The 13,273-nt window shown below is 32.9% G+C and overlaps 1 protein-coding gene across 1 annotated transcript; it reads left to right on the top strand.

Annotated features, from left to right (window-relative positions):
* Window positions 1–4,785: 4,785 nt before the first annotated feature.
* LOC124367420 (protein bcn92) lies at window positions 4,786–12,736 on the top strand. Its single transcript, XM_046824226.1, has 3 exons — window positions 4,786–4,992; window positions 7,276–7,396; window positions 12,306–12,736. The coding sequence occupies exons 1-3, from the start codon at window positions 4,910–4,912 to the stop codon at window positions 12,369–12,371; spliced, it is 270 nt and encodes an 89-aa protein (XP_046680182.1). The 5' UTR covers window positions 4,786–4,909; the 3' UTR covers window positions 12,372–12,736.
* Window positions 12,737–13,273: the final 537 nt, after the last annotated feature.

Below are 13,273 nucleotides of genomic sequence, written 5' to 3'. Positions count from 1 at the left end.
ATACGCGCCTTACTAAAAACATTATTTCTCGTGATATATACGTGAAGTGCCAATTTCATAGTATTTAAGTACCGTAAGTTTAGTAAAACGTGTTACGTACCGTTATAACAGTGTGTATTTTACAATTTATATATACTTAGTAAATATTTTTGTTATAAATTTGTGAATAGTGTCGAGATGGGTGACAACAGAAAAAGCAAGGTCGGTGGTAAAATTTTACACAGCCAAGCTAGAGAAATAATTTTTAACTTGTACACTTTTATGAAAAGGGAAGCAGAACAAGGGCCAATATTATTAAAACAAGTTCAACGGCGTGTAGCAGAGGCCACAGGAATTTCTAAAACTAGTGTAAAAAGAATTGTGAGTGAAGAAAGAACCGCGCCGAGAAATGGTCCACGTTTCTCAACTCCCAGAAAAACATGGTCGAAAAAATTAAAAAAACAGCTGTTGACGACTTTGACAAGACTGTTATACGGCGGACTGTTCATGAATTCCACAGAATAGATGGTCAGCGACCTACCCTAAAAACTCTTCTTCCGGTATTAAAAGAAAAAATCGGGTTTAGAGGAGGAATATGGACTCTGAGACAAGTTCTCAAGGAACTTCAGTTTAAATGGAGAAAATCTACAGATAACAGAAAACTTTTAATAGAAAAACACGAAATAAGAGAACACAGAGTTCGTTTTATTAGAGCTATAAAACGTTACAGAGAAGAGGGTCGACCAATTGTTTATACGGATGAGACTTATGTCCACGCTTCGCACACAAAGCCCCACTCATGGTCAGATGGCAGCAACAAAGGCCTCTTAACACCTATTTCTAAGGGCGAATATGGAATAATTGTTCACGCAGGTAATGAGAACGGATTTATCGACAATGCATTGTTGGTGTTCAAATCAGGCCAAAAGTCAGGTGACTATCATGATTGTATGAATTTTAAAAATTACAAAAAATATCTGCAAGAAAAACTTATTCCAAATTTACCACCAAAAACCGTCCTTGTGATAGACAACGCATCATACCACAATAAACAACTAAACCCCGCACCTACCAGCAATTCCAAGAAAGCAGAGATAATTCAGTGGCTAGTTAACCATAACATCCCGTTCCATGACAAAATGCTTAAAACAGAACTCTATCAGATTGTGAAGCTTAATAAGAACCCGCACAAAATGTTTGAGATTGATTCCATACTTGCAGAACACGGTCACTCCGCTTTGCGCCTCCCTCCTTATCATCCCGATCTTAACCCGATAGAAATGATATGGTCACTGATAAAAAAACCACGTTGCCCTGAAAAACACGACCTTCAAATTAAATGACTGCATCAAGCTAGTGAGAGAAAAAGTCCAAGATATTACAAAAGAGGAATGGGCGAAGAGATGCCAGCACGTTATAAATATTGAAAAAAAGTATATGGAACATGAAGTATCTATTGATGACATCACAGAATCTTTCATCATAAATCTAGAAGCCGGCAGTAGTGATGACGACAGTGGAAGTGACAGTGAACACTCTAGCCATAGAGAAGACAGTGGCGGTGAAATGAGTGGAGTGGAAGTGCTTGAATAACATAAATGACAAGTAAGTGACGCAATTAATTTATTTGCTTATTAGGTTTAATAAAGAATATTTTATTTTGCAATTCTAAGATAATGAAACGTCAATAGTAAGTATTGATAATAATAAATATATAGAAAAATACAGCAAGTCTCTTTCATATTTTTATGACATAAAAATAATGTACATTAACTTTTCATGACAATATAAACTAATAACATACAGTCAGACAGACAATATTATATATTTATGCTACTAGCTAACGTGTTGCTCAAAATCGAACAAAAGTGAAATGTGTAGTTAAATACTAAAAACCAAACATTTAGTAAACAGCTGTTAAATTGTAGTTAGTAGACATCGATATAAAAATTGAATTTAGTTTGATCCAATGTCGAAGGATAGCGTCACTGTAGACCTTTACTGTATTAAAGTGATACTGTGATACCCGTACTGTTGTTAAAGTTCTAAGAAGTATTAGCAAATCTAGGTAAAGATACCTTTAATTTGACACCTCAAACGTTAATATCTATCAAGCCGTTATCGAATATTATGATTTCGAAGAAAAACCCCTAGCGTATCAATACAACGCTCCTACTGGGCTAACTTTTCTTCCTAGAGTAGTACATCACTGGGCCGCTATCATACACTTCCCCTCCACTGGCGAGCTATCCCACCATTACCCGCCTCTTCCCCTACTCAGGGCTCAGCTCGTTACTCACGTCCTCTAGTAGCGCGAGGTCTATATCTCATTTTTCGCACTGTGATTAATTACATGGTAGCTACAATTGAAAATTCCGTCACTTGTAAAGTGCGTTCAGTGATAAGGTTTTTGTTGTTAAAAACCCATAAACCAATTGAAACCTATCGCCAACTGTGTGAGGTTTATGTAAATGGAATAACGAGTGAAAGCAGAGTAAGGCCTTAGTTTATTGACTTTAAAAATGGCCGTACTAATGTTCTTGACGATAGTAGTATTGGTCGGCCCAGCCTAGTCATAGAAGATTTTATGTTGAAAATCAATTAAAAAAGTTCGTGAAAATCACCGTTTCACAACGACTGAACTCTCGGAACATATTTCACAAATTTCATGAAGTTTACTTCATGACTTGCTGCATCGTTAACTTTCCTTGATGAACACTACAAACATGGTAACGAACTTCTCGATCGTATTGTTATTGGTGATGAAACAAGGGTGAAGCATGTCAATTGTGAAACAAAAATGCAGTCTGTGGAATGGAGGTACACACATTCTAAAAAAAAAACCAAGAAAATGTCTCCAAACTCTGTCAGCGAGGAAAATCATGTCACTGTTTTTTGGGATGCTAAGAGTGTGATTCTAGTTGATTTTCTTGAACCAGCGTTAACAATCAATACAGAGGTACTATGAAACATTGCAGAAGCTACGGCGAGCAATACAGAACAAACGTAGGAGAAAATTGAGCTAAAAAATTGGGTTTTCCACGACAATGCACGTCCCCATACAGCCAATCGTACATGTGAAGTTTTGGATGATTTTGATTGCGAAGTGTTTGATCATCCGCCTTATAGCCCAGATTTGGTACCAAGCGACTACCGCCTCTTTCCACTAATGAAGACCTGGCTCGCAAGCTGGAATCGAAAAAATTGAGTCACTTTATGATAAATGTGTCAATTTGAACGGGGTTTACAATGGAAAATAGCCGTCGAGTGTAGCTTTGAAATGTATATAATAAAATGTTCTTATTTCAGTTGGTAGATTTTTTTAAAACAATTTCTAACGTCTGTTATTTTCTGGATAGTCCTAGCACAAATATTTTTATTTTTCGTGAAGACGAAAAAGGGAAGACGTTTAATAACATACCTGATATTTTTCTGATAAAAATCTGTATTTGGATTTTTACTGATTTTCCTGATTGTTAGGCGCCCAATATTATTAAGTTTTCTCTTATGTGCAGTATATCAGCTGTGTAACAAAAAGCATATTTGAGACTAGAAATAAATACATTTTCAAAGTTTACATTTCACTAGAAAAACAGAAAAAAACAAGTTTAAATTATCTAGTATTCTGTAGAACGCACTACATTAATCCTTAATAAACAGTTACAACCAACTTACATAAATAAAAATAATGGAAACATTAATTGTGAAGTTTTGCCACTCTTCTTGATCTTAACACAATGTACGTATGGCGCGGTGTCTGTAACCAAGAGTACAAGACTTTCTCAATACGTGTTAGATTTATTTAAGGACATTCCTCGTGTAAATCTTGCATTTAAGGGTACTTTGGGATTATACCGACCACACCAGTATGAAGAACACAAAAATAGAAATTTATAGAAACAAACATGATAGAACGAAAAAACAACTCTTCAATTACAAAATTACAAACTTACAAGCATTTCCAGGTATTGTGATCGGTATTGTTGTCGCTGTTATCTTATCTTTCTCGAGAATCCTGATTACGGCAGGCCGCGCGGCATCACGTGATTTGCACGGTACATCATTGCCTTTCCATTACAATTCAATTTATATTTCTGATTAGCCCCTCTAGAATTTGATATTTTACTGATAGGTACTATCTCGAGGGATGTTTTTCTTTCGTCGACATCAGCGCGGGGCAGCACCGAAGGTGCTGTCGAAGCCCGCGCTGATGGCCGGAGGCACTCGCATTTTGGGTGGCGGAATGTGATCAAGAATAAAAAACAAGTTTTGAGTGTTTTTTTAATAAAAAGTTTAGTTTGGTAAATGTTTGTTTTTGTTGAATTTTTGTGTTTGGAGAAATGTAGAGGTAAAACACGGAAGTACAACAAAGCGATGCACCAGCTGAACGGGCGGCGAGACTCTGCAATCACGTTATCTACTAGACGCTCGACTTTGACCTCTGTCTGAGGATGGGGAGGTGTTTGCGATAAGACAATTCCTGTTTTATATTGACGAAATATTGTTCTACGCTAATCTAGTAATCAGTAGAAACGAAATGTGAAATAACGATTCATGTCTGGGTGTGGTCGGTATAATCCCAAAGTACCCATTTAAGTTAATGGGTGTCTTTGAACGGAGTAATCCCAATGATATTCTTTTCTACATGTTAATTTGTTTTATCTATAATATACATTTAACCAAAATAAAGATTGTTAACAAGAATTACTCTCGTACTTGAACTTGCCCTCAAATCTAAGGTCTTTGCTAACCACCTAATCAGCTTGTTTCTGCCTTCCATCTTTTTCTTTCTTAACGCTCGCTCACTTCGTTCAGTCAGTCAGTCATACAGACTAAAATAGTAACGAAGGAGTTGGTAGGGGGCGGATTTGCAGTAATCGTAAAAAAACAGAATAGTCAGTTAATCACTGTAAACAATCACAAAGTCGTGATGGCGGTTAATTGTTCTCAAATTTTAAAACTATACAAGTCTTTACTTTCTGAGGCGTCGAGATTTCCTTTATATAACTTTAGGTAATTATTTTATATAGTTATATAGAAAATTAAATTATTTTACGTACACTTTCTATACTAACCTATAAATTTAGGTTAACCAATGCTACGAATTCTAATCGATGTTGCAATCCAGATATGTATGTTATTTTTAAAATTCGCAATCCTAGGGATTGGATGTCGAAGGGAAATTATTTTTCTGACTACAAACATTAATAGCCTAGATTATTTTACAATAAGTTACAACTAACTAGTTGTAACTTATTGTGGATTGAAATATAGCCTACTAGAGTCTTGATGGTTATTTAGCCAGACACCAATTGCAAAGTGTAGATAGAAGTAAGATTCTTCTTATGAAGTTAAATTGTATGAATTGTTATTGAACTTTTATTGTTTTTTATTAAGAAAATCACAATATTCTTGATGTATATAACAATAATTTTTTTCATTAATCTTACATAGTTTTCTATATATAACACACCTGCTGAGTTAGAAAATTAGAACTGTGTCGGGGCAAGGGTTTTAGTTTGAGTAAATATTTTAATATTTACCTTTATTTTATTTTGCTTTTAAAGTAATCAACAATTGAGCACTAAAACGATCACACTTTTATAATACCTACTATAATTATTTATATTTAATTTATATCAAATAATATAATCATTGATACTATTTATGGTAATTGTGAAGTTAACGGCCGACCCAGAAAAATACGAGTTTCGCATTATTAACCTATTGATGTCGTCCTCATGAACAAAACAATAAAAGATTTCAATGGGTGGAAATGACAATTAACAGAGTTATAGAACATTAAAAGTGGAACTACTTTTCTCGTGTACATTATATTGGTTGCTGACGTCAACCGTTATGCCATCTTAGGAAACTTAAAATAATAATGCTGAACTCGGGGGGATTTGACCCAAATAAATTACCTTTTTCCTAATCCTGAGAATTAAAAGTTCATACCGGCCTGACAGAAGTACCTCTGGCTATCAACGTGGAATACAGGAGGACCTTTGGTGCTGCCCTCCACTGATGGTAACAAATGTTTAAAACATCCCTTGAGCTAGTACCTATCACTATAAGATTGTGAAATCACCTAAATATTACTTCCTATCGTTTTGCATAAAAAATAATTCCACTTTTTATGTTCTAAAATTCATTATCTGCCATTTTCATCCTTAAAAACTATATATTGTTTTGTTCAGGAGGGCAATTATAATAGGGCTTAATAGTACGAATCTCGTTACCGGTGTAGATAAAAGTAAAGTTGAAAATAATGCAACCTATTTAACCAAACTCTCTACAAATGAATAGATTTTGTAAAAAATAATCGTTAGTTTAATAAATAAGCAAAACTAACAACTATAACTTCCTGGATATACATATTCACAATATAATTACAAACCACCAGGTAACTTCCAATTATATAAAAATATATTTTAATTTAAGAATTAACACAATTACACTACATCTAATACTCTCGCTCTGAAAAACATGATGACCAACTAAAAAGGAATAAATTAATTTCCTAATATTTTTACTGCTCACGTAATCCACACTCAAACACATAAATAACTTTAAAAAGTAATTGACAATGTCACTGTTGTAGTTGAGTAATGGACGTCATGGTTATCTACAAGGCAATGAAGGCTACTACACTGGACGGTTGTTGGTGCTGTAATAATCTGTTCAAACCAAAAAAAGACTCAGATATGCAGTCGGGAACAGCTAACGCTGAAAATCATAGATAACAAAAAGTACATCACACAAATATAACAACAAAATGACATTTCCATTTCACTTATTAAGAAACATATATTCATTTGTGATTTCCAACCTCTAAAACCATATATACCGTAATTTTGTTCAGGAGGGCGAGCAGAATACATTAATAACATTGAAATTGTTATTGGCATTCCGGCTGTTAACTTCACTTATACCAAATAGTTCTTTCTGTCTAGATAACTGTACTTCTATACACAGCGGTATTCAACACCAGTCCGTATTATGAAGACACGAAAATACAGTTTTAATTACCTTTAAAACTATTTAATTTCATCATTCTATTTAACTATCATTCTTGCATGAACATTTTTGTATGAAATCACTTTTAGAATGAATATTATTTTTACAGGAAATTATACAAATGTTAAGTTATTTGTTACTAGTTAATCAATACGGTTGATAATCTAATAACATTTATTTAAACCATGTAGAAACTTATCAATGAGTAAATATTTTAATTTTAACTGTACATTTGATTTGACAACTTCTTTACTTTGCTTTATTTTTGTATTATAGAATGTATGCTCTGAGGAGAATCCGTGATAAATTTCATGAGAATAAGTTTTTAAAGGATCCAGCAGCAATAGAGGAACAGTACAAAGAAGGTCTGAAGTCTCTTGAGCTCATCAAAAGACAGGTAATTAATAGTCTTAGGTACTTTATTTGGAGCTAAAGAATATTGATTACAAACAATGAACTTCATTGAGATCTGTGACAGCATATTAGTGGCTTATAAGATTGAGTTTTAGCAATTTAAGAAGTTCAATCACATAATACAGGCAGTGGTTTTTATTAAGATCTAAGTTATGATTGTAATTGGCTCGAAAAATAAAGTTCCTTAAAAATATTACTGTGAACCAGTGGCGTAGATAGACAGAGTGGCGCCCTCTCCACAGTGTAGTGAAATGCACCCTTCCTGTCTGCTCTAGTACCCCCTCCCATCTCTTTCGACCTACCTGTATCTTTCTATATATAGCCTACTTCTTCGTCGGAGTACATATGTTCTCATGATGTTTATATGCTTCAAAGTTGTGCAAAGACATGATGTATTATGTACAATTATAGTATGCATAGATTCTGTAAAAAGGAAGAGAAAATATTATTTATCATCAAGATTTATTTATGCGTTATCTTAGTTAGAAAACACAAGATATGGAAATAGTTAATATAAATAATAGTCAAGTAGGTTATAGTTGATCTACACCTATTTAAAACCTTCTTTTCTTATAATTGAAATATTTGTCAGCCAACTTATTCAAGTCGATACTACGAGCCCGTTGATGGTCTATGCTCATCTTAAATCTTATAGCTTAACACTTGCCAATCATTTATTAAATCTTTATATCAAGCATTTTTTAATTTAGGATCGGTTCTGTTAGCAAAGAACCAAAAAGTTTCATAGTAAACTCCATTTAATAAATGCGAATAACAAAGCCAAAACCTTTCTAGTTTTTAGCCTGTTCTGCAGCTTTATAATAAAAAATCACTGCTAAAAGATCTTTTGCTTGTTAGACCTTTAGGAAAAGGTCCTATAAGCCTACATGGTTCAGAATTCAAAATAAAAGTTTTATCTTATTCTTGTAAGATAGTACTTATTATATAATAAAATGATACTCCATCTTTACTGTAGAGCCCAACATCAGTTTTTTAAACAAGCTAAATAGTTTTGTAGGCTTTTGATCGAATTTATTAGTATCAATACCAAAATAATTGTTTTGATCAATGTCTACGATACAGGTATGGCTGTTTTAACTTACCTTAATGTCTAGACTCACGTTTGGTTCGTTATTTGTGAATTCAGGTGGGGTCGGTGTGAATTTTTCATTTTCAATCTCAATGGTAGGTAGGTTGGAACTTATTTCACTACACTCACTAACAAAACCGAAAGTTTCTTTTCCCCTACACTTTCATTGCTTTTACTTTTAGATACATTAAATTTAAAAAAAAATTCTAATGTGTTTTTGCTTTTTTCTGCTCCCTCCTTTGCTTCTGTACTCCTCACCACTAGGTTTTTCAAATAGGTATTGTTTTATTATTTTAATTTTTTAGAAAATCGGATCAATAATTGTAAATTGTCTGTTGAGAAGTAACACAGTTAAAACTTATCTTTAAAAGCTGTCACAGTTGTACTAATTAAATCATCACCTTCGAGAAGAGCAGTAAACATAACAAGTGACCATTAAGTACTGAGAAGTAATTAAGAAGGGAAAAAGGAATAAATAGGGGTGGGAAGTGAGTAACACATGAAAATGCTGCAAACATGCTGTGGTCTATGAATACACTTGATTGGCTACTGGCGTGGCATGGTAGTTGTTCGGTAAACAATTTGCTTGTTTTAGTTTTGAAGACTACCTTATCGTTGTAACAAGTAAGGTCTTGAATTCATTATAATGTCAATACTTGGTAATGACATTTGATTAATACATTTGACATTATAATTAAAACAGTAATATTTGTCATAAAAGAGTAATGTGTTGAAATCGGACTGCATTTTTACTTATTTTATTAACATTTCTTAATTTTTCATCACCCCCGGTTGTGCCCCTTGACATGCAGCCTCCCCCCTCCCTCGCAATGCGGCGGTGTACTGTACACCACTGCTTTGAGCTATAAAGTGTACACCTTACAGGGTGATCAATAAATTTGTAATAACAGCTCAAATTTATTTTCACTTAATTCTATTTTTATGGTTAGATAAATAATAGTAATAATTAGTTATAATAACAATACAAAACTACACAAAAAACATGATTTTTCAACAAACTATCTCATACTGACATGGTATTGCACAACTCGTCTAATACAACAAAAGAATGGTTTCTTTTAGGTCAATATTCTGGAGGTTAAGTGTGCTTTGAATGAAATTACGGATAATAAAGAGTTACAAATCGTTCAATACATAGCACAGAAAAATAATTGCAATCAAGATGAAATCTTTAAACTACGCAGAGACATAAGAAGAAACTCAAAAAAATAAACTCCCAACAAACCACATGAAATTCACATCAGTGGAAGACAGCATAAATTTTAAATATATTTTGACCTATAAATATAATAATCACAAATTATCGCAACAAATCACTGGATACAGTTAATAAGCCAAACATTTATTTCAGTTCAGGGATTAAGATACTAAAATTCACTGAAATTGAACTTTAATTCCTTTACTATGTGTTAAGTTGTTTATGTGTGTAGACTTAATTGTGTTTTTATGTATGTATGTTTGACGATGCCTATATTGTGCTAAATGCTTCTTGAAAACTGAGCTTAAACGGATTGTTTTTAAGTTCTTAGCCCAATATATAAGATTAATATCGACAGTCTCTGAACCTTACCCAATTAGAAATGTTTGAAGTGTAGTGAGAAATTGCAAGTCTTTTGTGTGGACTGTGATATAAGGGAGGTAAGGCATTATCATAAATTTTCTTTTTCCTTATAATAGTTCAAGCTACAAGGAAGACACCATATAGTGCTATATCAATTGCTGTACATGCAATACCAAGATTACTGAACACACAGTGACCATATTAAGCGTCAAGAGGCTATGGGACACTTGGGTGGAGGGATTGGATGTTGGCACAAGAATAGCACAAGAGCAGTTGTTTGATTCTGGTGTGAGACACAATAAATTGTTATAAGTGGTGTATTATATAAAAAAGAATGATTCCGAGGTACAGGGGGTGTACACCAGTAAATAAATCTTGGCCTTCAGAATTGCTAACAGTCAACTTCATCAGCATATTTCATCAGCACATATGAGGAACAGAAGTAAATTAGAAAGATTACACCATCTCCCTGAAGAAATTATCCTGAATGAACATGGTCTCTCCAAAAAAAAACTTGAGAACACATGAGTAGAGATATATTCATAATAATGGACTACTCTAGAGAAAATTAAAATTTAGGAGGTGTTGCTATTAATTCCAAACAAGAAGTTATACTAAAACAGACTACTGTGACATTTCTGACATATGTACAGAACTGACATACGAAGCAGCTCTTGTTAGACTAACATGCAAGGAAAAAATAATCTACACCCTCAAGAGTTTACAGAACATCCAGTAAAAATGTGCCAGCTTGCATGGAAAACCTATTACGTATTCTCAGCTATATACAAGTACATAAAAAATATATAGTACTGATAGGAGACATTAACATTGACAAGTTGAAGGACACTACAGACAGTACAAACCTAGAGCAAGAGCTGGACACTTTTGAAGCTGAACACAAAAAGACTGCCTCTGCTAGTAACATGTATTACCTTCGACACAGCAACATCCATTGACTGTATCTTTACAAATATCCCACATAATGAGATAGCAAACTGCAAACTGGTCTTGCAGATCACTCTGCACAAATCTGCCAAATAACTATCTGTAAAAGAACAGGTGGGATCCAGCAAAAAACTATGAGAAGACTAATGAGTACATTGAATCTTGGCAGCCTGTCCACAAAGCATCAGATCCTTAGTATACAAAAAGTTTCAACTAATCAATACAGCATTGTGTATTGCATACTCAATTAAGACATTCAAAGCAAAGACTTAGGTGCAAAAAGTTAGCTCTGATCCAGAGGTGAAGACTTTAAAGAACAATTACATAAAAGCTCTAAACAGATACAAAACAATGGGAAGAGCAGAAAATAAACAAACAATGGTACTCAAAAAAGAAGTTATATGATAACAAGCTAAGGCTACTAAGACAACAAGCTAATGCCACCTATATCTATGAGGCTGATAACAAAACAAAAGCACTGTGAAACATAGTCAACAAAGAGTGAAATGTTAAACCTATGCTGAATATAACAGTAACAGCCCACATGAGATTACTGAAAGTTTCAATACTTTCTTCGCACAAATAGCTAAAAAGACACTAGACAAAAAAAAAAAAAATAATAAAACAACCCATTTGCCTGTCATAAGCCTACTTACTTCACAGTACATACCCTTTAACACTTAAACTTTTAAATATAGAACTTAAGCACAAGAAAGGATTGCCCTCACACCCAGAAAATTATCAGCCAATACCTCTGATTGTACATTATCATGTTTGTTTTTGGGGCCCTATTGTTCCTTCTGGGTGTAGGTTAATCTTTCTTGTTTTATTATTAGTTATAATATAATTTTTTATTGTTATAGATTGGTAGTGTTAACGGAGGGAAGGAATATTATATTATAAAATCAAACAATATATTGTTTGTGCCTACAACAAAGGAAATAACTTCTTGATTATTGTTGAAAAGTGAGGTTTGATGTATATGTGTGAATTTTTGATGGTTGAGGTTTGATGTATATGTGTGAATTAAATTGAAAATTTTAATTTACAATTTTTTGTAAATAAATACTTTTTGATTTGTAACAACAACTGAATAATAATTATAGATTTGCTGTGTGAATATTCACATAAATATTAAAAAAAGGCTAATTGTTGTACCTTGCAGTAAATTTTACTGATGAGATGATACTAAAATACTGGGACATACCAATTTATGTTATGTCCTTGTCAAGGCATTCAGTTTTAAAAACACTAAATTAAATTAATTTACAGATTATTATCAGTCAACTCTACAATCCGGAGAAATTGATAATTGAAAAACTGAAGGAGAAGAAATGAAAGTTGAAGCTCCAAATACTCTGCACCATCGTAGAACCATCTAAAACATCATTCACATAGCACGTCCTTGAGAAATAGCAACATCATTATCATCCATCGGTATGATTCATTGATAGAGGAAGACTGAGGATATAGTGTTTAGTTGATTCAGAATTTAGTATATAAATTTAAATTATTCTTTGTTAAAATTGAGTTATTAGGATTTTTTAGGTTTTATATTTTCACAGGGTATTATTGATATCAATACTTATTTTGTGAGGCCTCGTTTGTCTTGTCTCCAAATTGTTTATGATATATAGAAAGTTTATTATGTATATATTTGTTTATTGTATATAGTATTTTGTAAATAAATGAATCCAATTGTGGTAGGTGTATTTATTTCAGTTTATTCTGTTTTACAGTTCTCAATTTTTATTTCCTTCCAGTATCACTACTGGCTAATAAGATTTTTCCAATCATGCAAACAGAATTATAATAGCTTAAACCGTTAATTTTATAAAAATCATCTTATAAAAATACTTATAAGTTGTAGTGTCTACTGTTACATAATAACTTTAACGAGATATTTTCATTTTATAGCTCCTATTTATAATACAATCAAGTAAAAAAGGTAACCGATTAGCTGATAGGATTCTTGATCGATTCATGTATGATAGTATTTTATATCATGGGTTGGTAACTCTTCCATCTGTTGAAGTTGAATGAAGAATGCAATCTTATTAATACAATTTCGCCATTACAGTTTAGTATAGGTACATAGAACAGTTTTCTTCTTTTTCATTGCTTAATTGATATTGAGCCAAATAAAGATTGTGTTAACTGTTCTGTTAATCTCATTTAATCTCAGAAGAAATCGTAAATATTTTAATATAATTTTATATTGGAAGACTACATTTTGAAAT

The sequence above is a fragment of the Homalodisca vitripennis genome, chromosome 1 (assembly GCF_021130785.1).
Source record: "Homalodisca vitripennis isolate AUS2020 chromosome 1, UT_GWSS_2.1, whole genome shotgun sequence".
In the NCBI taxonomy this organism is placed as follows: Eukaryota; Metazoa; Arthropoda; class Insecta; order Hemiptera; family Cicadellidae; genus Homalodisca; species Homalodisca vitripennis.
This window is presented reverse-complemented; position numbering and strand designations above follow the sequence as displayed.